The sequence below is a fragment of the Protopterus annectens genome, chromosome 4.part0, assembly GCF_019279795.1.
Source record: "Protopterus annectens isolate FY-2018-M chromosome 4.part0, PAN1.0, whole genome shotgun sequence".
In the NCBI taxonomy this organism is placed as follows: domain Eukaryota; kingdom Metazoa; phylum Chordata; order Ceratodontiformes; family Protopteridae; genus Protopterus; species Protopterus annectens.
The window spans coordinates 753,381,167-753,408,755 of NC_056733.1; the positions used below are offsets into that span (position 1 = coordinate 753,381,167).

The window sequence follows — 27,589 nt, forward strand, 5'->3', positions numbered from 1 at the left end:
GTAAGGCAGCTGGTGCAATTGCATCAGTCATTCTTGCCGCAAAGCTCGAAGCAGAAGCAATTTGCATGAGTGCCGGTCGGCTGCTACCTAAGTTTCATCTTCCGAATTGAAGCTGAAGTCTTCTAAAGCTAAGCACCCCATTGAAGATCCTTTTTTCTTGCATTAACCAATGTCAGAAAAAGTTAACAATTGTGTCGCCTGTGGAAAGCAAGTACCACACCGAGACTTTCATTTTTATTGCGTCACTTGCTTAGGCCCAGAACATGACATCCCCCGCTGTCGCTTCTGTGCTTTGTTCAACGCTAGAACTATACGTCATCGGGCCCTTATTGTAGCTGGATATTTTCACTTACAGTCCTCTAATTCCGATATGGCTTTGGTAAGCCATCCGACAGCAGATGATCTGAAAAAACTTAGAGATAAAGACAGACACAGACCGCACAGGTCCAAACCTACCGACGGCGCTTCTGTTAAGCTAGTCCGTCAGTTCTCCGGTCCTCAGTGAGGCACTTTCGCAGCCCCTGATGCCCGCTTCTGTGGATTTGCAGGCCGCTAACGAGACCCTTTCGGAGTCCAGTATGCCGCAGAACTCTCTTCGACTAAGAATCCTGCGGTTCTATCCCTCGGATGGGTCCAGAGCTGCTGAGCAGGCACTGGCTTCCAAGGATGTCCTTCGCACTACCAATTCTTGACACAAACTGACGACTTTCACGAATACCATTCTTTCGAAAACTACAGAGTTTCTTAGGCCCAGGGTATGAACCACACCCAAGAAACCGACCCAATCTCGGGCACCTGCTTCCTTGCCTCAGTCTCAAATGCTTAAAATGGCGGAAGACCTTATCATGCTGATCAGGGGGAAGCCAAGCTACTCCTTCCAAAAGAAAGCGATCTGTCCCCTGTAGTTCTGTCTGAACAGGAGTCTGATGACTCTAATGCATCTCACTATGAAGACATGCAACCCCTCTCTGCTTATGAGGATTCCATTCCGTCAGCCTCTCCCCCAGAGGATTTTTCTTTTCGGGAAACCCTTCATACCTTAAGGGAGCATTTCCCATGGGAAAGTCCTGGACCACCCTCAGTCTAAAAAGAGACTCTGGGAATTCTTAGGTCTTCCACAGCACAGACCCCTGGCCATTCCCCCAGTCCTGGATGTTGTGGGGGATGTTTTTCTTGAATCCAGTCTGACTCCTGACACCCTATCTCCTGCACCCAGAAAACCAGACCGGTATTACAAAGTCCCTGACTCACACAAATGTATTTTTAAAAATCCTACTGCTGACCCTGAGGTAATTTCTCAAGGGCCTAAAGGAATTAAAGCTACCTCTGCTAAGAATCCCACCCCCTCAGATAGGGATTCCCGAGCACTAGACAGATGGGGTAAAAAAGTATAAACCTCTACTACTCTTGCTATCAGAGCACTAAATTGCCAGTTCCATATGCTAAAATTTCAGCAACATACCCTGGTACTCCTCAGAAAATGTCTTCCTTTCCTGCTTGTGCAGAATCTAAAGAGTTGCAACAATTAATGCATTCTGCAAGTCAAGTAACCAAACACACCTTGCACTGTGGTTTTGACGCCCTAGAAGCATCTTACAGGGCAGCAGTCACCGGTTCTGTCCTTAGAGGACATGCATGGCTTAAGGAACAGCCCTTGCCAGACCATGTTAAATCTAAATTGTTGGATGCCCCCTAGCACAAAGACAGCTTATTTGGCACAAAGGCAGAAGAGGTCTTAAAAAAGATGGAAGAAAAAGCTAAATCTATGCAGACAGTTAAGGACCTCTTACAGGTCCAGCCACCCAGGTTCAGTAGGCATTGCCCCTCCAAGCACTGGTCCTTTCTTGCTCCCACCAGGCCAGTACAGCACAGACCCTGTGGAAGCAGACACTCCAGACATCAGTCGCAGGGAATGCAGAGATCTAAACAGTGGACTTCCTCCACTTCCAAAACAGGGAGTTCCAAGCCACCCCCTTATGGTAAGAATTCACAATGACTCTCCTCACCCACCACTTCCCTCTGCCCACCTTCACTTACACTTTTGAGGAAAATTCTCCTTTCACGCAAGCACCTTGGGCCACCATTACCAGCGACCGCTGGGTTCTCAACATAGTGTCCCAGGCATACAGATTTTCTTCCCACACCCTTCCAGCTACAAAAGGGTTCCCAGATCTACCTCCAAGCCAGTGGGCAGAGGCGTCAAAGCAAGTCCTTTCCCTGGTCTCTTTGAGGGCAATAGAGCACGTTCCTGCAGAACAGAAAGGCCAAGGCTTCTACTCCAGACTTTTTCTGGTACCCAGAAAAGAGGGCACCTGGTAACCCCATCCATGATCTATCCATTCTAAATGCCTTCCTGGTGATACCAAAATTCAAAATGCACACCCACCAGCAGCTGCTATCCATGCTATCCAAGAATGCTTGGCTAGCCACCCTAGACCTAAGAGGCCTACCTCCACCTTCCTATCAGGGAATCGTGCAGGAAATATCTCCGTTTCAGGGCAGGATCCCTGCACTTTCAGTTCTCTGCACTTCCCTTTGGCTTATCTACTGCTCCCAGAGTTTTCACAAAATGTCTGGCTCCAGCCATTGCCTTTTGCAGACAAAGGAATATCCAGATTTACCCATACTTAGATGACTGCCTAATTCAGGCAGACAGCCAGGAAAAGTTGCTCAAGCACATGGCCTTTGTCAAGTCCCTACTAACCTCCCTAGGGTACACAATCAGGGAAAAGAAATCCAAACAAGTACCCACCTAAAGGATTATATTCCTGGGAGCAAGCCTGGACACAGCATCCCAGATGGCATTCCTTAAACCAGAAAAGCAAACTTTCCTGATAGCCTACTTCTCTCAAATAGCCACCAGACCCCAATTATCTGCAAGGAAAACCCTGCAAGCACTGGGGTTCATGGTATCTTGCATTCTACTTATACCATATGCCAGACTGCATATGAGGAAACATCAATGGTACCTAAAAAGCCTTTGGTGTCAACATTACCAAGACCTAGAGCCTCTTATACCCATGATACCTTGCCTCAGAAAAGATTTTCTTTGGTGGGCATCAGCATGCTCCCACAACAAGGGACTACCTTTCTCACCTCCCCCCGCCACCCAGACACTCACCACAGATGCATCAGACTATGCCTGTGGGGGGGGGCACTCATGGATGGCAGGTGCATACAGGGCCAATGGATCCCACAGCAAATATATCTGCACATCTGCCAAAAAGAGATGATAGCTGTCCAGCATGCCTTGACAGCTTTCAAGCCCCTTCTCTCCCCAGGGGCTCTCCTGATCAAAACAGACAATACCACTGTGATGTGGTATAGAAACAAGCAGAGAGGTACTCACTCCTACCCTCTATGCAGGCTGGCCTTGATTCTTTGGCACACTGCTTCTGCCATTTAACTCCACCTGTTAGCACAATTCCTACCAGGTTCTCAAAACTCTCTGGCAGACCATTTAAGCAGAAATCTTCTGGACCCACACGAGTGGCAGCCCGACAAAAGAACCTTCACCCTAATAACTCAGAAATGGGGCACCCCGAAGGTCGACCTATTTGCCTCCCACACCAACCATCAGCTCAGCAGTTTCTGCACCAGGGAGCATCACTGCATGGCTTGGCTTGGAAAATGGATACCCTGCCCCTTCCCCTTGGTCAGTCTTTCGGTCTATGCCTTTCCTCCACTACCTCTCATCCCCAGGGTACTGCTCAAAATAAAGGAGGAAAAGCCAAGGACAATTCTTATTTCTCCAGACTAGCCTCGCCAGCACTGGTACCCACTGCTGCGCAGCCTGTCCCCACTGCCACCATGGCATCTCACTCAGAGTCCAACCCTCCTGACCCAGAAGGAAGGAGAATTCATGCATCCCCAATTGCAGACCCTCAGTTTGGCAGCTTGGCTTATTCCCTAACCCCCGATCAATCTGCCAACCTCAGTCAACAGGTTCTAGATGTCATACGTGAGGCCGGACACCCTAGCACTAGAAAGTCTTATGCCGGCAAGTGGAAAAGGTTCAGCACCTGGATTCAGGCTAAGGGAGCCAATACGGCACAGCCCTCCATCTATCTCATCCTGGATTACTTAGCTGACGTGCTACACAGTGGTGTCTCTCTTTCCTCTATTAAAATTCTTGCCTCTATTATCTCTGCTCATTTCCCCACTGAGCAGATCCTTTTCTCACACCCTCTGATCAAACAGTTCTTAAGAGGAGCTAGCAACTTGAGGCCACCCAGAAGCGCACCAACCGCAGCCTGGGACTTTAACTTTGTGTTGGGAAAGCTCACCCTGCCCCCCTTTGAACCATCTTCTTCAGTAGAGCTAACATTTCTCTTCTGGAAGACCTCTTTCCTTCTGGCCATCACTTCAGCCAGAAGGGTCTCCGAGCTGCAAGCACTCATGGCTGTGGAACCCTTCATCTTCCATGCTGACAGGGTATCCCTCAGGACTAGCCCGTCCTTCATGCCCAAGGTGGTGTCCACTGTGGCTCTCAACCAATCCATTCATTTGCCCACCTTTTTCCCTAACCCACAGAACAAGGTGGAAAGGATCCTGCACACTCTAGATGTGCACAGACAGCTCAGATTCTATCTGGACAGGACTATATCCTTCAGAAAGTCTGATCAATTGCTGGTTAGGTTTGCTGCAGGGGCAGAGGGACAAGCCATCCCCAAACAAACCATTTCCAAATGGACAGCACACTGCATCCATTTCTGTTACAAGCAACATGGAAGGCCTCCCCCCAAGGGGATCAAGACTCACTTCACCAGGGCAGCCTCCACCTCTCCAGCTTTCCTCAGAGGAGTCCCCACCAGGGACATCTTGGAGGCTGCCACCTGGACATCTGTTCACACCTTTACCAAATATTACCACCTGCCTGTCTTCTGCAAATCCAGGGCAGGGTTTGCCTCTGCAGTCTTGCAGGGCATCCTAGCCAGCCCCTAGTTTTCTTGAGTGCCTCCACCCATTTCCTCAGCTTTGGACATCAACCCAAATGTGATGACTGCAACAGGGAAACACAAAGAACATAGTACAGTTGTGTACACTTACCATAAATGTAGATGTTAGTGTATTCACTGTTGCAGTTCTGGTTTCGCTCCCACCATCCCCCTCCTCCTCTTTTTCCTTACAAGGGACATATTGGTGTTTACTTTCTACTAGTTAGGTTCTTCCACCAGAACCTAGCTCCCACTTGGAGGCTCCTGACAAGAACAACTGATGTAGTGGTGTCGGCTGCCTTACTTTATACTACTGAAGACCTGACTTCAGTCCTGTAGAGACAGCAACCGATGCAGAAATACTAAGCCTCTGGTATTCGGGCCGGCCGAGGGCTACCCTGGCAGGGATAACCCAAATGTGATGACTGCAACAGTGAATACACTTGAACATCTATATTTATGGTAAGTGTACACAGCTGTACTTTCTTTCTGACTTGTTGGATGCCTTTTCTACTGCAGCTCAGGCTCCTGATTCTCAGCCCCCCCCCACTTCCAAAAAAAACGACAACTTTTATAAGGTGCCTGATGATTTCAAGTTCCTTTATAACTGCCCCTCTGCTTGACCCATCTGTGGTGTCTATGGCATCTGACGCGCCATCAAAGTCACTGCCTTCTACAAAGTTGCTTCCTTCTGATAAAGACAGAACTGTGGAAAGACCGGTTAAGAAGGTATATACCTCAGCTACCCTTGCGTTTAGGGCTGTCAATTCAGACACACGACAAGGTATATTTTGGCTCTTCTATCCCAGGCCTGTCAGGTTATTTCTGACCTTCCTGAGGGGGAAGACTTCTGCTGTCTCCTTATTATGGACTTCTCAGGTGGCTTGCCATTTTATTAAATTCAGTTATGATGTAGCAGATGCCTCTTGTAGGGCTGCTGCTTTCATTCCATGCTGAGGAGGATATTCCTGGCTTCAACTTTTGCCTGATGATATTAAGGCTAAGTTGATGGATGCTCCTCTGGGAGCTGCTGCAGATTTGTTTGTCCCTACAGGAAAAGTGTAAGGCCTTACAAGATCTGTAACATATTTTTCTTTCTCCTGTACCTAAATTCCAAAGGAATTACTTACCCTAATAAGCCGGCCCTTGTTTGGAGGCAGCCTCGCCCTCCCCCCAAAGGTAAGAAGGGTGGTTGAAGGGTCTCCCCCAGCTAAGGCTACCCAGAGTTCTTCAGCTCAGAAATCTCCTTTTCCTGACAAACCAATTGCTGTTTGACTAGCCTGTTTCAGCCACATACCTCTTTCCCTGTCCCTTCCTGTTTGGTTACAGATTACTCAAGATTCCTGGATTCTTTCCATTGTTGGCCAAGGGTGCTACATGGTCTGGAAATTTCCTCTTATCGTGGGCATTCCTCAACCTTCCTCGGGAACAATTGGCCTTTTTTTCCAGAGGTGCTTCAGGGTGTCTTGACTCTGGGAACTATTCAGGAAGTTCCAGTTTCTCAAAGGGAGAAGGGGTTTTATTTTAGAATGTTCTTCCCCAAGAAAGAGGGTATTTGGAGACTCATTCTGGATGTCTGTCACCTAAACACCTTTCTGAAGGTCCCTTCCTTTTGGATGTGGTCTCTTCAGACTTTTTGCTCTGCTGCTTCCTCAGGCTTTTCTAGTTTCTTTGGACCTCAAGGATGCTTGTCTTCCTATCTCTATTCATCCCCTTTTCAGTAAGTTTTTACATTTCTCTCTCTTGCTTCCTGGCATTGTCAGTTCTGTGCTTTGCCTTTTGGTCTCCCTACTGCCCCAGGGCTATTCACCAAATGCCTCACTCCTGTGATTGCATTTTGCAGGTTAAGGGGGTTACAGGTCTTTCACTACCTAGACAACTTTCTTTTTCAGGCCTCCTCTCCAGGTACAGGATCTTAACTTTACAGTTTCTCTCCTGTAAACCGTGGGGTTCACTATACATTTCCAAAAGTCCTTCCTGATTTCCTCACAGGATCAATGTGTTTCTTGGACGCAGGAAAAATAAATGAGTTCTGCAAATGCTGTACAGTTAGTTTAATCAAATAAATATTTAAAAGCACAAAGCTTTTGGATAAATAGATCCTCCTTCAGTGCTAAAAACTTTTAAAAGACACCAGTTCCATTTAAATAATAGTTCCAATTAATGCAATTTATATAACCCACTAATCCTAATAAAGAGACGAAACATAATTAACTTCCTTAAAGCTATAAGTAATCATAAAAATCTATCTTAAATATATTTGCTTGTGTTTGAGCACAGGTTTCAGGCTGACATTCGCATTTATTCCAGGTCTTTTTATCTGCTTTCAACATAGTGACCCATTTATGTTCAGGCATTTCAAGTTTTTATCAAGATCACACATTTATTTTTTCATTGACGGTGTTGTTTTATGAGGTTTTGCTTTACCATTGTGCTGGTCTCAATTTTAATGTTTCTGGGATGCAAGATCCAGACTGTTTCAATGTTGGCATCCCTGCCTCCTCCCGTCTTAACTCTCCTTATTTTCATTCTCTTCTTCCTCTGGCCTCAGTTATTACTATGGAATTTCTAAGAGATCTGGGTTTTATGGCTTCCACCATTCCTATGCTCCCTCTGGCCAAACTCCACATGAGAAAGCTTGGGTGGTTTCTAAAGTCAGTTTGGCTTCAGCACCCTCATCCCTCTAGATTTCTTAGTTCTGCTTCTTCCTTACCTCAACTTGGAATTTTAGTGGTGGATTCAGCAGTTGTCATTCAATCCAGGGGTTCCTTTTGAACCTCCACTCCCCTCTCAGGAGCTGTTCACAGACTCTTCAGATGTGGGATGGAGGGGGGGGCTTCCTTCAGATCTCTAAAAGTGCAGGGCGTCTGGTCACTTCAACAAAATAAAGACTAAATCAATGTCGGAGATAAGAGCTCTTCTGTTGGCTCAAGCAAATGGGGGGGGGGGGCAAGATCTTCTCATTTGCAAGGTTAGCACTTCAAGTGTGGGAGCTAGCTATCCAGTACCAAGTGATACTTAAGGTAGTTTACATTCACTCAGGTCAGAACATTGTGGCAGACACTCAGAGCAGGTCCATATCACAGTCCCACGAGTGGATGCTTCACAGGGATGCATTTCTGGGCCTTGTCCACCAGTGGGACTATTCCTTAAGTAGATCTGTTTACCTCCCCTCTGAATAGACAACTTCCTCTTTTTTGTGCCAGAGCCCCATGTCCCCTGGTTTGGAAGGTGGATGCCCTCTCTTTCTTGGAAGGGGATATTTCTTTACGCCTTCCCTCCCCTTCCTCTCATTCCAAAAGTCCTGTTCAAGATAAAGCAGGATGCTCCCAAAATCTTGCTGGTGACTCCCCTTTGGCCCAGAGACATTGGTTCCCTCCTCTTCTGCATTTAACCAAAAGCAATCATCACAAATTAATTTACAGGGTGGACCTGCTCACACAAGACAAGGGATCTCTCATCCATCCCCACTTGTCCAGTCTTCAACTTGTGGGCGATAGGATTTTGATTCCATATAGACACCTTTTTTCTGAGGACATGCTTAGGGTTCTGCAGAAGGCCAGGAAAACCCACTGCTAGGAAATCTTACTTATCCAAATAGAAGTTTTCTGTTTGGTGTCTTTCTCATAACCTGGATCCACTCTCTGTGGATGTTCCTTTGGATGTTCTTCGTGTTTCACTGTTGCAGTCCTCACATATGGGTTATCCAGTAGCCCTCAGTCAGCCCGAATACCAGAGTCCTTGGTATATGATGTAGGCTGCCACCGGTTGTAAAACTGATGTCAGAACTTCAGGTATAAAGGCAGGCAGCCAATACCATTTCTTCAGTCTTTCTTGCCGCGGCCCGAAGAAGATGCAATTTGAACTAGTGCCGGTCAGCCGTTTACCTTTGTTTTGTTTTCCAACTACCAAGTTGAAGACTCCTTCAGGTAAGTACCCCATTGGGGATCCTCTTTTCTTGCTTTAACGAATGTCAGATAAAGTTAATAACTGTCTTGCGTGTGGAAAATGGATTCCGCACCGTGATTTCCATTCCTATTGTATAACTTGTTTGGGCCTTGAGCATGACGTCCCTAACTGTGATCTCTGTGCTTCCTTTAACCCATGTACCATACGCTGTAGAGCTAAGATTTTGTATAAGCATTTTGGAGTCTGGCCTAAGTTAGTCAGTATGGTGTCTTCTGGTCTCCCGACTTCGGATACACCTAGAAAACGCAAAGACAGGGACTGCGACAGGCTTAGGGTTAAATCTGCTGACAAACGCACCAGTGAAATCGGTCATCAGCACAGCGGTAGTCAGTGAGGCGTTTTCGCAGTCCCTGCAATCCGCAGATTTTCAGCCGCAAGCCTCTGCCGAGACCTTCAGAGAGTCCTCCATGCCGCAGGCTGCTACTTCATCTACAGATCCTCAGCCTGTTGCCACCTCCGATGGATCCAGCGTAGCTTCGCAGGCACCGGCTTCAGATGCCTCTTCTTTTCTACATGAGACGAGAACCAGACTGACTACCTTAGTTCGGACTTCTGCAGTTGCTAGGCCTCCTGAGTCCCTCCAGATTGCTAGTAAACCTTCCAGCCACAAACCTACTCACAAGCAGGTGTCAGCCTCCCCTCCTGTGCTTCAGTCCCAATTGGTTAAGATGGCTGGTGATCTGCTTTCCCTGATTAGAGGCTCTCATCCCCCCCTTCAAGAGGGCTAGGGAATTAACTCATGATGTTTTGTCTGTCTCAGATTCTGAGATTTCCAGTATGTCAGCTGGTGAAGAAGGAAATTCTCAACTTTTTTCTTGTGTTGAGGATTCTGATGCTGAGTACTCTATCCTTTCTGCCTCCCCTCCAGAAGATTTTTCCTTTAAGGATACTTTGAATACTCTTAGGGAGCATTTTAAACGGGAATGTCAGGATTTTTCACAGTCTAAGAAAAGAATTGGAGAATTTTTGGATTTGCCACAGCATGAGCCTCTGGCTATACCTCCAGTTTTGGAAGTTGTGGATGATGTTTTCATGGAAAATTCTTTAACTCCCAATTCTGTTCCTCCTGCCCCAGAAAACTGGATAGATATTATAGGGTTCCTGAATCTCATCAATTCATTTTTAAAAAAACTACTGTTGATCCAGAAATTATTTCTCAAGGCCCCAAGGGTGTTAAGGCTACTATTGCTAAAACCCTTGTGCCTTCTGATGAGTCTAGGGCCTTGGATAGGTGGGATAAAAAAGTCTATACTTCTGCAACTCTTGCCATTAGATCCATGAATTGTCTTTTTCACATGCTTAAGTATCAGCAGCATACTTTGGGAGGGTATTAAGGCTAAACTTGGAGATGTTCCTTCCATGACGGAGAATAAAGATTTACAAGACTTACTGAATTCTGCCACTTTAGTTAATAAGCATTCACTTCATTGTGGTTTTGACACTTTGGAGGCTTTCTGCAGAGCAGCAGCCACTGGTTCCATAATTAGAAGGCATGCTTAGCTCAGGGAGCAGCCTGTTTCTGAACCTGTTAAATCTAAATTGCTGGATGATCCTTTGCCCGAGGACAATCTTTTTGGTAATAAGGCTGAGGAGGTACTGAAGCAGTTGGAGGATAAAGCAAAATCTATGCAAGCTGTAAAAGATTTCCTTCAGATTCAGCCTCCTCAGTGTAGTAGGCATTATTCTTCCAAGAATTGGTCTTTCCCTGATCCTGGCAAGCAGGGTCACTCTAGGCCTAGGAATTTCAGATCTTCCAGAGGGCAGGCTTCTGCCCCTCTAAGGGCTAAACAGTGGCTTTCTTCCGCTAAATCGGGGAGTTCTAAGCCAGCTTCCCAAAGCAAACATTCTCAATGACACCGGACTTCTTGTGCCTACCTCTGTGGGCCCTGGGTTTCCTTTGAGGGAAGGTTAGCTAGGTTCGTAGAGGTATGGTCTACCATCACAGATGACAAATGGGTGCTCAATAAAGTAAACCAAGGTTACAAGTTTTACTTTCACACCTTCCTTGTTTTGCAAGGGTACCCAGACATACCCAGAACTCTCAGGGCAGAGGTAGAAACTCAAATTTATTCTCTACTGACTATGGGGGCTATAGAGACGGTACCTGCAAATCAGGCAGGCCTAGGTTTTTATTCGACTTTTTCTGGTGCCCAAGAAAGGGGGCACCTGGCGCCCTATTCTGGATCTGTCTGTTTTAAACACTTTTCTGGTGATTCCCAAATTCAAGATGCTCTCCCTTCAACGGTTACTACCAGTGCTGGGCAAGGATTCATGGCTGGTAACTTTGGATCTCAAGGAGGCTTATCTGCACATCCCAATAAGGGAAGTTGCAGGCAGTTCCTTCGCTTCAGGGCTGGGGAGCAACACTTTCAATTCTCTGCATTGCCCTTTGGCTTATCTACTGCTCCCAGAGTTTTTACGAAGTGCCTGGCTCCAGCCATTGCTTTTTGCAGGCAGAGAAACATTCAAATTTATCCTTACCTGGACGACTGTCTCATTCAAGCAAACTCCCCAGAATAACTAGAAAAGGATTTGGATTTTGTGAAGAACATTCTCACCTCTTTGGGTTACACACTCATTGAAAAGAAGTCAAAGTTGGTTCCTACAAGGGTGATTGTTTTCCTGGGAGCGAGTCTGAATACAGCCACCCAGATGGTATTCCTCCCTCAACAGAAGCAAGATCTTTCGGCTTACTTCATGAACTTGGCAAGCATGACCCAGCTCTCTGCAAGGCAATTCCTGCAAGCACTGGGGTTCATGGCTTCATATATTTTGATGATCCCATATGCAAGGCTGCACATGAGAAAACTTCAATGGTACATCAAGAATATTTGATGTCAACACACACAGGACTTGGACTCGATTCTTCCCCTGATTCCCTGTCTACAAATAGAGTTCCTCTGGTGGATGACAGCCTGTTCTCAGAACAAGGGTCTGCCTTTCCACCCACCACCTGCCAGCCAGACTCACCACAGATGCCTTGCACAGGTTAGAGTAGGAACACAAATAGTGAGCCTAATTACTTTTACTCTGATCTCACTACCAACTTTGGACCCAGGACTCTATCTTTCGTACAAGAATAGCTGTCCTAATGTTTAATTTAGCACCAGCATAGACAGTGTTTAATGAAAGCCTAGTACCACTTGCAGTTGCTCATTGTTATCGAGGCTATTACCATTTTATTTCCTCGTAACACTTACAACTATTGAGCCAAGCTGAAGGTGGGAAAATAGAACAGCTAGACCGATTGTAGTTTGAGAGTGGCAATTTCTGCCTGTGTTGGCATTATCTTTAATTTTATTTTGTTAATACCCACGCCACTGTGATCTAGCCTGCCCTCTTTTAAAGTGCATTGCGAGGAGACTTGGTAGGGTATGACTAAACGTGGTATTTAGGGCACAATTGTATGCCGCCTTCCCTATTAAAGCTAAACTAATTGTGAGCACTGGCTTTTTAATGTGATAGCTGAAGGGCTTAGTTTGGATACGCTTCACCTGTATTTTGCTGCTTTACTGCTTATTACTGTCATCATCCTCTTAAGACACACCTAATACCTACTAATATAATTTTTCTGAGTTGCTCAGCAGGAATACATAGCTGGCTTTTGATACTTTTATATATGTAAACTACCTGACTCTGCCAACCAAATCGGCTGTGTCTCTCTGTAGTAGTGTATAAATTCACCTAACATCTAAATCCAAGACCTAATCTTATTTTGTGTTAGACCTAGCTATTGTTGTATTACTGATTATATTGGACCCACTTAAGCAATTGTATGTGTTAAAGGTGCTTTTTAGCAATGTAATTGTCTGCATTTTTCCTTAACTGTGTAAGCTGTACTCTGAAATTGCTGCTGGCCATTCACCTAACTGTTGCTTTCCTTCTCTAACCTTCATAGCTCTCAACCTCCTCTCTGCCTTAAGAACTTGGGAATCTACCTGCCTGGTCACTAAAGACTTCCATCTCATCTGCATCCCTAAGAATCTTTTGTCTTGTGCTCTAAATCCCTCCCTACTAAGGAGTAAAAGAAAGTACGTTGACCCCCCCCCCCCCGATAAAACTGTGTACAGAATTGTTCTTTATGACATAAAAACAAGTAGTGTAATGTTATAAGTCTCCCTCCTGAGCCAGGTTCCCAGCAGCCAGTTCTAAATCTCACCTTACTTTTAACCCATCTAGCCTTGGTTCTATTAATTGACCTACTTTTTCTTCTTTATTTCTACTTTGCCAACTAGCTGTAATTCAAGCTGTTGTCCACCAGGTGGCACCCTTAACTAGGCTTCTTAAAATCCCTTTACTCTTCATTAGTATTATATCCCTCATTACTTATTTTCTTTTCATTTTTCTCCTCTTTTCTATTACTACCCCCTCTGTTAGCTATATTCCCTTTCCCCTCTCTACTATCCCCTGTTAACTAATTATTGTACTAATAATTCCCACTCACCTGGAATTACCTAGAGCTCCTCTACAATCGGTAGCTTTCTGATTGTCTCTGGGATCTCATCTTTTACTTGCTCAAACCCGCTCCGTTCGCCCTGCGGGCTCACTCCGCTCCCCTGCCCCCAAATCTCACCCACCCCCAGAGGTCCTAACCTTATACCTATCAAACCACACCCCTTCTCCATTTCACCTATCACAGTCGCACTTCCATCACATAATCTTCTCTATTTTCCCGCCTTTTTTTCTCAACAACTTCCTATCTCTCCCATCTCTCTCTTTTACCTTTCCTGACCCCACCAACTTTACCACTGCACCTATAGTTATAATTTATATCTACCATGTCTATAAATAAACCCTCCACCATAATCCACTTACAAATGTTACTCATACTTACACTTATACCTCCATTAACTCTTGCCTACCTATTAACCTCCTATGAGCACCCAGTATATACAAACTTGCTATACCCTACTAAACAATCTACCTCTTCTTCACTAGCCTCTCACACTGACCATTTCAACATTACATCCATACCCAACTATCTATTACCTAAATACCATAGGACGGCACACGTTAAATATAACTTCCCTAATTCCAGAAGGTATCCATTTCTTCTCAGTAAATGCACTAATAATCAATATCTAACACTACTCCACTCCCTAAAGGATGGAGATATTCATCCAAACCCAGGCCCAAACACCTCCATTACCACTCAACTCGTTAACCCAAACCCCTCTACCATTCACCCACTTAAAAAACCTCCAAACTCACTCTTAATAGCTCACCTCAACACACGTAGCATTAATAATAAAATAACACAACTCCATGCTCTCTTGTAACTCTACTCATTTGATATTATTTGTCTAACAGAAACCTGGTTAAAACCAGTAACAAAAGACAATGAAATTTTACCACTTGGTTACAACATCATACGTCTTGACTTGTAACCAAGAAAGGTGATGGAGTAGCTGTTCTATTCAAATCTGATTTTCAAATAACGATCTTTAACCAAAAACCTCCTCAAGACTCAAATGCTGAGATACTTATTACCAAGTTTCAGCTAAACCCAGTCAAATCTATCTATATTATTTGCATCTATGTTCCTCCAGGTAATAACATCACTACCATCGAAAACATCTTTTGTTGGTGATCTCTAAACCTTCCCCAAGAAACCATAATCCTAGGCGATTTTAACATTGATTGAAATGTTTGCAATAACAACTGCCCCACTAACCATATTAATCTCTATGGGTTTACCCAAACTATTACCTCCCCTACTAGAATAAACAAGAATAATAAGAAAGAAAGCACCTTAGATTGGATACTTATTAATAATCAACCCCAGACTTATGAAGCCGGAACCCACCCTGATGACATAAGTGACCACTCACCTTCTGTTAAGGCCCGTTCTGCTAGGGCTGTGCTTTCTTCTGGTATTTTTTTCAGGGGTTTAAATACTATGTTCTTGAGGCAGTGACCTGGATTTCTGTGTATACTTTTACTAAGCACTGAAAGTTGGATATGATATCCAGGGCTAGAGCTGGTTTTCCTAGGGCTATCCTTCATGGTTTCCTAGAGAGTTCTGCTGGTCCTTCCTCCTCTTCCCTATCTTCTTCTTCCTGAACTTTTGCTCTCTCCTGTTATAAGGAATACTACAGTAGTGGATTGTCAGGACATAGTATAGTTGTGTACAATCTTACCATAACAGTAGATGTCTACCTCTTCACTGCTGTAGTATTTGCTCCTTCCATCCAACCCCCTTTTTTTCTTTGGTTTCCCTTCTGGCCAAGGGTTTCCTTTTTCCAAATGCATTTTCTCCTCCTTGATGTGCATGTTTTTTGTCATATGGAGACATCTCTCTTCTGGAGCAATTCTTTTCTGGGTAACTGTGTCCGTACTTCACTTTTATACCACACATCCTGTATGGGGAGCATACGTGTGACATATGATGCATGCAAGTTGTAAAGGCTTTGATATACTGGCCAGACGTTGGGCTATCCTTTCCCGGAGATACCCACTGTGAAGAATACTGCAGTAGTGAAGAGAAGGCTATCTACTGTTATGGTATGATTTTACACAACTGTACTTTCCTGTAGATTTCCCTGTTGATTGATTGTATGTCACCATTTTTTTCTAATCCCTTCCTATCTCAGCTATTAATTTTTGAACCTCATCTTCCTCTAACCTTGGTATAGTTCAGTCTTTTTTAAAACTTTTCATTTGTGCCTTTTATTGGTTTCCCCTTTTGTCTGTTTTATACCAGTTTTCACTGAATTTGCTAAATGTGTCTAATGCACTTTATAGGATCTCTGGCTTCCTAAGTTTGGCAACAGTCTTTTCTGATTTCTGTTGCCTAAACTGTTGTGCTAAAAGTTATCAGAAATACTTAAAAGCAACCTTTCTAAACTTATACATTATCCAACTGCACTCCCCCCACCCTCCATTTAGCACTCAGAAATTGCTCCTCCTCTTGTTCTTTGAGTTTCCCCTGCTTCAATACTTTAACAACTGACAACCCCAATAAATAATTCTTATTACTTTTTCCCCTTATCACTTTATTTCTACTGTACTTTTTAAACTCCTTTTTATCTCGCTCCATTTCTCGCTCGCTTTTTTCATCCCATTCAGGACTAGAAAGTAGTGAAAGTAAACCCCCTGACTCCATTTTTCTAAAAGGGGAACAAGCCTGTGCACCCTTTTGAGCAGTAGTTTATGGGTCTTGCCTGCGAACTGCACTGACAGGCCTGGATCTGCTGGAAGAGGCTCCCCTGCACCTACGTAACCATCTAGCCTCTTCCATCTGGCCTTTTGACTTATTCATGCCCTCTGCTGACATATTTTTAGCATCTTGTGTTACTCTTGGGAGGGTCTTCTCCCATCTGGAGAGGAATACCCATGCAGTAATTTGCACTTCGGTCAGAAGTGAGGACAACAGTTGAGCATTATGAGGAACCTATTTCTGTGGCAAGACCTAGCTTTTTTGTAGAAGGTCCCCAAACTTTTTGTGGTCGCTAACACTTTCATTCTGAGATGGGGCCTGATATACTTTTCCTTTGCATGAGCATGCTTCTGTACTCCTACTTTAAGGGATTCTCTACAAGCACTTGACATGACAGAGCCAGTCTCTTCACTTGACCATGTGCTGCATACCATGCACCCAGTCTCCACCAGGCAGTGCTACTTCCAGACTACTACCGTTCTCCTAGGACAGGTAAGTCAGTGTGATCATCACATCCCCGTATTCCCGTTGGAGCTACTCCTGTGCCTGGATCATTAATGGATCCCATGATTTACTAGGTTGCAATCAGATCTTTATCTTTCAGATCTACAGAGCCAGCATAGGAGAAATTTTCTTTGGGAGGACCAGTGGTATTCAGAATTTGGCTTACATTGATCACATCTTGAATCTGCTGGCTATATGTGATGGCTTCATGCTGGGGCACACTTAGAGAACATTACTGCACCATTGTGACCTTTGTTTTTTGTCTCTTGAGTGACCTGATTGATGCTTATGGGAGTGGGGGAGGGAAAAATTGTCACTTCAGAACTCTCATTGGATGGCAATTAGGCCAGTTCTTTGGGGGTTGGTTATGCTTGAAAGTGAAGGTAGAGTCAAGGTACATCATTGAGGGCCAGTTCACAAAGGCGGGGGGGGGGCCGTTATTGTAGTAGGTCATCAAACACATCCCGAGCAGGCTGGCTGAAGAGCATTTCCCTCAAGAAGTGGGCATCCAGAATTTTGATCCCGAGTTCCTCATTCAAGAAGACGAATATCAGACCCACCATCTTTTTCAGGTCATGTGTTTGCAGCCGTACCTTATACAATCAGAGTTGCAGGCAGGATGTAAGATAGCCCACTCTGGAAGCTGTAGACTGTCTCGAGTAGATCCCCCAATAAACTAAAACTCCATGGGGTCCTCAAGCTTTTCCAAAGTTTTCTTCACTAGATGGTAGTGGCGTTTGGGCAGATGAGAAAAGTAGTTGTGGGCCCTGTGTCCCCACTGTCAGGGAAGTAGACTGTTTAGTCACAGCTTTCCAAAACTTTGGACTTCTTTTAAGGTGGCAAGTTGCTCTGGTCACTGGGACATATTCAGAATGGAAGAAATCACATAAGGAGTCAACATCAGAATTCTTTTTGAATTGTTCTATTCACTGAAGCAGGGGCTTTTAGGACAGCATCCACATTCTTAATAGGAGCAGAGTTGTGGAGTCCCTAGGCTGCGTGGATAACCTTGTTATTGGATTGCATCATATTTGATAACCCAAAGCTTTCTATGCTGTAGGGGTTTTCCATAAACCTCTCATGGCATCTCTGTGGCAATCTAGGTTGTTCGTGAGTTTATACAAAGGATGGCTCATCAAGACTAGAAATAGAAACTGAGGAAGGGTGGACCCAACATCCTTGTCCATCTAAGGCAATGACCACAGGGATCTGTGACTTCATAGAAGCTTGATTTCAAAGGAGTCCCACAGACCCACTGCCCGGGTGAAAGTGCACATAAGCTAGTGTGACTGTTGCATGTGCTGGGTGTTGGGGAACAGGAAACCAGTGCATGGCATAAGCCCATGTTTGTTAGAGGAGATGCATCCTAGAGAAATTGTCTGAATAAGAATGGACACGCATGGTTGTCTGAATGCTGGATCTTCCAAGTTTTTAGCTCATGGTGATTTGTGGAGAAAATAAACCCAAACAAAAACCCATCAAGGAGAAGAGTTCTCAGACCCTGTTAGATGTACTTCCGTTAAAATTTTGTTCTCATAACATAGCTTAAGTGAGTAAACAAGATCCTTCATTGCCAGAGAACCTCTAGTTCCAGGCATTCCACACACTGTACATCTAAATACAATCTACTCGACCCATAACACTGATATGCTCTAGAAAAACCTCAAAATATGCTGTTTTGACACTTTAGCCAATCAAAGACAGCACCACTGTATGATATGACACTACAAAGTTCTTATTAGTTTCCCATTACTGAATGAGTTCTTTTCTGGTTCACTAATGCACAGCCTTTTCTTTAATGGTTGATATCCAGCATTAGAACAGAAGTTTGCTTTCAGTTGTATGAGTGCCCTTTCATTTGCAAAATAGTTTTTGAATTTGTTATCCAGGGTAGAGGAGCACTGATATCCCATTGGTCCCATTTCAGTCTCAGCTCTGGGGGAAAAAAAAAACAGTCGGTACACGACATTATATACAGAGCAAATGACAAAATGCAATATATATATATATATATATATATATATATATATATATATATATATATATATGTCATATACAAAATGAATATCATAATTGTCTTAAAGATGTTAAGATAATGACATATACAGAGTGACTGAAAAATAAAATAGTTTTTAGCTAGACCCCTGTTTACCATCTCATAAACCACTCTCTCTGCTCCTCGGTTATGTGGAATCCACTTGCTTTCCACTCTGATAATGACTGATGAACTGCAGTGGCTTAAATCCCAGTTAGACTACCTGTCATTGCCGTGAGATGAGATGCTTTGTTAAAATCTCCCGTTTAATTCAGTGTAGAACCTCGTAAGCTGTCTGTCCTACACGAACAGTCTTTCTGCTATTGTCTGCCGCCACCTTTCCCTCTCATTGTCCTTTTAAAACATTTTGTCCCTTTTTTGCAAATGTCTTTCCTTACATAATACTTGTGTAACTTTTAAAAACAGGGCACTCTGTTAATCAGTAATGCAAAATTCATGGCGGGTCAACTTGGCTTTTGCTTTAGATTCATAGCATGTTTGTTTACGTTTTTTCAACTTTTAATTTTATGTACTGCATGCTGTTAGAAATATATCATAGTATTATATTAAAATACACTTTCATTTGCAATTGTATGTACTTTACTACAAGCTGAGGGGGTCCCTTGACCAGTTCAACTACTCCCATTATTAAATTAAGAATTGTACTACAGTGGTTTTTATTATAGACTGCGGTGGTGGTTTTGCGGTAGCATTGTCGCCTCACAGTTGGACGTTGCCCGTTCGATTCTCAGAGCGTCTTCTGTGTGGCGACATGCGTGAATGGGCGTTCCTTCGATGAAGGTTGTGCGTTAGGCCCAGCAAGCCAGCACGTAAAACTCTACTGCCAATCATTAGCGGACCGGAGTTCCGCTGTGGCGACCCCTAACCGGGAAAAAGCCGAAAGACACAAACTACAGTGGTTTTCATTGTTTAACTCTCTTCAGCACCTCGGTATGTTTGCAGTTCCTTGCTGTTATCAATTTTGAACAGCATGGAATGTTCACTATGCTAGTTTGCTATTTTGTTTTTACTCTTCCTTATTTCTGCTCACCACAGTTTTCTTTACATACTGTTTAGACTGTAGGTAAAAATGCTTCCACATATGTTGTAACCATTCTGGCTTAAAAAAAAATGGAATGCAATTTACATTCCACAGGATTTTGGATCTTTAACATAGTTTAGTTAAATGTCTTATCTTGTTTACAGAGTTGCACCTTGCACTGGAGGCTTTGAGTAGTGCATGTTCTGGTTTGTATTGTTTAATGCATTTTACTTGTAAAACTCAACTAACTTTCTGTTTTGTTTGTAGGAAGAGACTCGAAAGAAACCCAAGATGTCTGTAGTAGAATCTGCTCAACCTGGCAGTGAACCACTCTGTACTGTTGATGTTTGACCTTTTATAAGTAGTCAAGCAATAAAATGAAGGGTTTTGGGGGGGAAGAGATTCATTCAGTAGTCCTAAATGTCACTGACTATCCTGCCTCACTGCAAAATGCCTTGTATATCCCCAGCTTCTTCAGTTATGCATTTTCACAATAATCAAAGGGCAATATTGCTGAACTGGAATTTTTACCTCCTCTGTTTTGGAGAATTCAACAGGTGAAGAGGACCTACTGAAGTCAGCCTTTTTCTTAAGTTAAAAAAGCAGGTGCAGCTGCAACTTATGTTCTTAGAACATTGAAAAGCACTTAACTCTGTTTTAAAGTCACCCAGAGTGGCTGCTTGGCACCTGTTTTTTTTTTTTTTTTTTTTTTTTTTTTTTTGCAGTCCTTTGGAGTCCAGCACAATTTGGTCTGTGCAACATGAACACTTAACAGCTGACTTTGAAAACAGAAGGTGTTCCCTGTGGGAACCTGCCTTAAAATAGTCTTTATCAACTTTTTCCATGAATTTGCTGTTATAGCACGGCAGTATGCACACTGACTTGTTACAGTTGTGGACAAGCATTGATAAGATGCTATAAATATGTCAAACAGTTGGACTTCCTAAGAATAATTTTCAGTTCTTCAACTGATGTAATCAACTGAATCATTTTGTATGAAACAGTGCAAGTTTTCACTTAAGCACCTTTATTTGAAGATAGTTTGATCCTTGGTTTAATTTGGTTTAAACTGCTTATTTCTGTTGGATCTATATTCTTCAATTCTGTGTCTTACTGTGTAACTTGAAATTTGTTCTTGGTATTACAAAGGCACAGAAGTTTTGCTAAAGGACAACAGAGCAATTGAATATTTAAGTAGTGGCCCATACAGCTATTACGTTACAGCACAAAGCTTCTGAAAACTTGTTGTAAGGGCCAGAGCCTGTCTATATTATTTTGCTGGAAACAAGAAGAAAAACACCTTAGTAAGGCTGCAAAGGGAAGGCAAGAGTTGCTGGTATTCAAATTGCACATTAAATGTCAAAACTAGTGTGACATTTGAGTTTTAAAGGATACAAAACTTACTTTCTTGCCTTCCTGATCAGTGTAAATTGGAAGGCATGTCTGCATGTAGGATTATTTATCGTTTTAAAAAGCGGTTTTACTGAAGTTCATTTAGTATGACTTGCTTGGTTGTCAAGCAGAAAGTAGCAGTACAAGTAGGTCCATTTTAATTCTGAAAACAATTTCTGTAATTTCTCTAATCTGTGGTACTGCCAGAGAACTGTGTGGGCTGAGGTTAGAGGCTTCATATAATTTTTGTTTACCAACTCATCCAAGTGACGTTTTATACATGGATGAATGCTACTTTTGCCATAAGTGGTGGCAATGTAATCGTGTGATGTTTTACATGATTCATAGCATGTTTGTGAGTGTTTCTCTTTAATGAATGGGTGGGACAAGCTCTGAAATGCTCTCTAGTTATAAGCTAAATGTTAAAAGTGCAAGAAAAAATGAGCAAGTTATGCAAATACATATGTTGTTTCCTTTGCCGTTATTGTTCACATAAATACAAAACATATGCATATTTCGGAAGAACCACAGTGCTAAAAACTGTTAATGGCTACAGATGACCTATAGTCTTGTGCAGAAACTGTACTTTTGTGGAAGTAGCATACAGCTTTCGAACCTGTACAATGAGAGGGCTATTACTTTTTCTGTGGCATTTTAAGGCTTCAAGAATACAATGGACCACTTAACCATGGAACTGTAATTTTTCTTCTCATTGGAAATTTTAGAGTTGATTTTATGCTTGAACATGAAGTATGGCTGTCAGTGGTCTTTGATGGTATATGCACCAGTCCCTTGTTACTTGAAGATAAGGCACACAGCATAGGAGCCTTGTGAAGTCAGCTGGAGCTGTTGCTGCCGTTTATGAGCTAGATGTTACTTTGCATCCTAGATTGGGTAGGATCCTCTTTAGGGAGCACATCATGATATAACGGAAACACTGAAAAGTTGTATTTGTTTGTCCAGGTCTTTGACATAAGATGTTTACATGTTTTTGTTTTTTTATTTTCATTGTTAGATGAAACAGAATTCGGAATCCTGTACATGTGTTACTTCTCCTGTGTATAGGAGAGGCAGTGCAAGTCCTGGTCCTGCATTTGAAAAAAAACAAATTTACATTTACAGCATGTTTTTGAGTTTGACAGCAGAAAGCTAGTGATGGGGTGTTTTTTGCAACTTCTTGTAAATAGGTAGAATGCATGCAATGTTTGTTTTGAAATTTGAACATCTTCAGTCTGGTTTAGTTGTGCACAGACTCTTGATGTGATATGAATCTGATTCAAAGTAGATTATTAGGTGATAACTGGAGATTGTGAATGTGATGGGAAGCTGCTTTTTGTAGTCTTGATTTCAGAAATTATCTTCATACCCTTTTATCCATTTTAAACAGAGCATAGTAGAATAACCCAAACTTTGTTTTATACTTAGTAATATTCATTAATATTTTAAGTAGGAATTGAATTTTGCCAGGTTCCATGTCGGTTTGGAAATTTGTGACCACCTTACTCAAAGCAATTTTGGGTATATTCCAATTTAGAAAAAGGTTAGTCCCACATGCTAATTTTCTCAGGTGATGCCACTGTCATAGAAAGACATGCTGTTATGTCTCCAGATTGCAGGTTTTCCAGAATCTTCATTTTTCTGCCTGTAGGCATTTTTGGAAATGGGTCATGAACTTAATAATCAAACCTATGAATGTAATAGTGAAAACATTTTATGGAAGTGTCCCCACCTTCTTCTCTAATCATTACTGATAATGATATAAGAGTCTACTGTCTCAGGATGAGAACCGGTTTTGGGTTTCTTACTGGCTGCATTCTAACTACTGAACTCAAACTGACCTAAACTGGTTTTGTATTAATTTTTGAATATTGATCACTGATGATGTTAAAACTACATTTTCAAGTATGTGTTAACACATTCGCACATTCCTCAAGCCTTGATCTTTACTGGCTTTGGAATCATGAAAGATGTCTAAAAAGTGTTGATATAAAATACTTATATGTTTTTGGAAGTGAAAGTTGTATCATAACATCTGTTTCTATCTGCAGCTAGTTTGTGTGTTGTCAAATGGAAATCTCTAAAGATGCAAAGAGTACAGCTTTAATCTCTATAATACAAGTTGAGACTGTAATTGCATATGAAAGGAAGCTTCTTTTCTAATGTAGATGTAGTTTTTGTCCATACAGTAGATGTACATTTCTGTCTCTCTCCCAAAGTGGAGACTGAAAAGTGTGGTAACCTTGTGGAGAAAGGAACAGAGGTTAGGAACTATTAACCTCAGTGTCACAATTTAAAGTCTGATCTTTACTTATTACATTGCTGCATAAAGATGAACATGATTACTTGGATTCCAAAGAGGAAAAAAGCACTTAACATTATATATTTACTGGTCTGTGTATAGGTACCTCTATTCCAAGGATATCTGTAAGATGAATTTTCAAAAAGAACATAGCTTCACTTTAAGCCCTGTAGTTGATGTGTTTTATTTTGAGGGAGCCTTTGTAGAACATACAGTTTTAGCACAACTTCTGCCATATTCAGTTCATTAGTCTCGCTCTATGGCATGCAAACTGTAAATGTCATGAAAGTACTACCTTGGTACTTTAAAGCTGGTAATGAACACCGTGATCTAACTCCTTACATGCAGATTCCTGTTGGCAATTTTGAGCGCTGTAAAAATTATCCTTGTGTCAACAGCTCTATGGACTTGAATGTCCTAGTTTTCGTTTTGTCTATGTTACTGTCTGTAATGTTGGAGGCGGCCAATTTGTGAAAACTAACATGGAGACTGATGTCAGCTTTTACCTATGGGTTAAGTGAAGCTTCTATACCCAATGATATTCTAGTTTTGTCAGGATGCTGAAAAATGTGTTCTGAATTTATTTTTAAAATAGTATACTTTTCTTTGGACTCCTGGCAGCTGTGGGGGGAATCTTTGAAGAGATCCCTTAATTTAATTTCAGGCAAAGTGAGGAACTGTAATATTCATGAATAGATTGCTGCTTGACAGCCACTCTCTCTCCAACAGTATGCCAGAGCACAAAAGATTAGAAGACTGTTTTCTTTGTTGCGAGGGGCTGTGCCCCCATCCATAAGATGTCATATTTGTAGCACAACTTGGAACTTTTTCTAGTTTGAGGTCATTTGTTTGCTTCTGTCTATTGGTGGGTAGCAAACACATGGCTGACTTTATCAATAGATTTGTCACTTGTGTGCACTGTTCAAACTACCCCAAACACTTCACTGTTTAAAAACAAACATGCCACATACGTTTGCTACCAACATTTTAAAGTTTACCTCCCAGCCTGTGAGTGGGACTTTTACTCATCAGTAATTGGTCTTCCCTCAGCCAGATGTTAGTGTGTGTAAACCAAAGCTTAGTGGGGGAGACCAGCAATGTCTTATGCATTTTTCCTTCAGATTGATGCTTTTAGAAGTTTGCTGTAAGCTTCAGAACTTGAGACGCAATGCAGAAAAACAAAATGCAATAACTGATGGAACAAAACGTTTTTTTCTAGTTAACTACTGTGTTGGTAATTTGTGAAGTAGTAATTTCATTACATATGTGTTTTTTACTAGTTTGACATGTTTGGCTTTTGCACTTAAGCACAATGAACTGCTGTGATAAAGGGGCTAGACAGTTTCATTGGTGTGCTTTTGCATGCAAGTGATTGGTGAGATGTTAGATGTACACAAAGTATTGTGGGGTGTTCAAGTGAATGCTTTTACATGTTGCATATGCAGGCTGCAAGGATCTTAATTTGACTGCACTCATCATTTGTTGATCAACTTACAAAAGAGAAAAAAAATGCTGCCTATGAACTAATCATGTGGTACAAAATTTTACTGTGACTGCCTGTCTGTAACTGTCTTGTTTTCTTGTAAGTGTTTTAAATTTCTTTAAAACATAAGCTCTCTGATGGAAGTATTTTATACCATATTTGTCCATGCTAAACTGAATTTTAAGTACTGTGCGTTGTAATCTTCAGTGAAAAGTAGATGTCATCCTGCCTCAAAATTTAAACCATTTAACAGTGCATTAAACAGTCTGGTAAATATTTCATATTGGGAATTTGGGGTTTATAACCAAGCCATGCATTCTTACTGAGTTTTCTCCCGTTTGTATGATGTTAGGCAGTGGCTGTACATGGCTTCCATTGGAAGCAGTCCGACATTGCAGCAAAACTTAAATGCAAAGCTGTATTGGTTTAAATGCCTTGTCATCTGTCCCAGTTGCATACTGTGTGACCTAGAACTATTCATTTAATAACCTTGTGTTCTTGGATTGTCTCTGAGAAAGGATCCTTTACTTTAAGTGGCTCTATCTGATGTGCCACAAAAGTGGGTAAGCCATATAGCTTACCTAACGCCATCATTGTAGTATTTTGTGACTTAACTGATTTGTTTCTAGAAGAATTATGAGTGGTACTGAAGGATGCAGCAAGCTGTAGCTTTTTTGCTGCATGTCACAAGTTTTAACAGAAACCCATTCCACAAGTTTATTGCAGTGAGGCAGCACATTTTTGGCCCTGTTAACACAGTTTTTGGCTAGCCATGCATTTTCATAATAAGTGTTTAATCTAAGTTATGATTATGTAAATTGCATTCTTCTAGCAGTCTTTTGCAATAATCATGTTTCTGTTGTGCTGCCCTCACTTTTTTTCTTTGTTTGAGTTTTTTTATTTTTTTGAGGAGGGATAACACTGCTTTTCAAGATGGCCTGTGCTATGAATTTGGTGTGAAAATGTTTTCTAGAAATAAAGGCTTTTTGCTTTAATTACTGTCTTGTGGGAGCAAGAGGCTTGGACTGCAATCATAATGTTTCCCATTTTTTAAGTGCATTTGTAACTATCTTCATTGTACCTTTTGTGGTTGTTTTGCCTTCTGTATTACAAACCTTGTGTTTCATGTCACATTCAACACTAAAGTTAAAAGGCTTTTCAAGGTGGCATTTTCTTTTTAAGAAGATGTGTATAAGCAAAAACCTTGACAAAATAAGTTGCACCATATATTTAAGAATTGGATGATATATTATATATTGCTTGTCAGTTGTGTATGATTGTTGTATGGATTATTCATAGTGTGCATTTCCTGCTGCCAGTGTTGAAAAGTTTGTAACTGTGCAAAGCCTTTGAGGTCCAGCCTCTTGCTTTCTGTACTGTGCACAATCATGCCTGTGTATGTATTTTTTGCCTTCTATGTATGTTTTGGTCTTGTTTACTATGTGTGTGTTTGTCATTTTTAGTTGAAGCAATAAAGTTTGACATATGAAATGTTTTATGGATTTTTAGCTACCTTTTAACACAGTTTGCTAACATGGGTAAAAAGGTGTACATAGAATGTAAATACATTTTCACAACACTGGTCTGCACATAAAATCAGTGATGGTTAATCCTACCTGAATGGCAGCCTCCCATACAGAAGCATTGTAACTACAAGATCCAGTATCTTTTTATACCAGGTTCAGCCTGTGGGTTATTGGATTCAACTCAGATCCTAGATTGTCCATTTCCAAAAGATTTCAGCCCCCAAGCTCCACCTCCTTTACCCATAACACCTTGCTGTATACAGAATTACCCCCGATCTTGTTTGCTGCATTCCAGGATAGCACTTTGATCTCAAGCTCCTCTGAGGTGTATCCTTTTTTGTGTGCCTTGCTGCCATTGTCTTTATCACCTTTTTCCCTCTACCCTAGTTTTTCGTAGTAGATAATATGTTGTAGTCCTCTAGTAGATAGGGTTAAGTAGTGTTGGTTTAGTTTTAGTGTAGTGTTTCTTTATAGCATCCAAAGGCTTTTTACACCTTGTTGGTTGCAGTTTTTCTCTCTATTTATATTTTTACTAGGGATAATGTTGTAGTGTTTTTTTTTTGTTTTGTTTTTTAATAGTTTGTTGCTTCTCATCAGTAGTCCTTTCTCTGGTGTGTTATGTTTTAATTTCCATACATGGATAAGGGATTTAGGAAGTGTGTTGCTTGCATCCCCAAACTCCCTCCTAAGACTTGCATGATCTGTGCACGTATCATCTTGGGGATGCTCACTTGGAGACCTAGTACTCCATTTGTGACAGCTTTGGGTCCAGAGCTGTTAGTGAACATAGAGCCAGACTGGTTCTGAAGGGTTTTTTACCTGTCAGGGATACTTCCTCCTCCTCTGCTCTGGCTAGCAAGCAGGATAAGAATGGTTATGGTCAGAGGGAGGGGACCAAGGACCCCAAATTGTCTATGGGAGAATCGCAAACATGTGGCTCCCCTAGCTCTTAGCCAGCCAGATCTGAAAACCGAAATATTTTGGACTCCATCTGTCTCATTGCTGTCCTCAGATCCAACACCTCAGATCTATTCTTCTGCAGCACAGTGTGTGGGGGAAGGCCCCCTTCCCTGACAGTATCCCTAGACCCTTCGTGTGAAGAGGGGCACCTTTTTTCCCCTGACACTTCAGCTGTCAGTAGTTTGGCAGGTAGGAGTGTCCCTCAGAGTCTGGCATATCCTTGGAGTCTTGGGATCCCATGGTCAGATTGCTTCTCTCTCTCTGCCTTCAGCATTGTAGGGAG

At 42.2% G+C, this 27,589-nt stretch overlaps 1 protein-coding gene across 1 annotated transcript in view; it reads left to right on the forward strand.

Annotated features, from left to right (window-relative positions):
- The window catches only part of DGCR8 (DGCR8 microprocessor complex subunit), a gene marked incomplete in the record, with an annotated part of 1,139,047 nt that extends 1,112,736 nt beyond the window's left edge, over nt 1-26,311 (forward strand). The window contains 1 exon segment of the mRNA XM_044068709.1: nt 19,914-26,311. Within this exon segment, the coding sequence (XP_043924644.1) occupies nt 19,914-19,997 (84 nt within the window).
- Nucleotides 26,312-27,589: the final 1,278 nt, after the last annotated feature.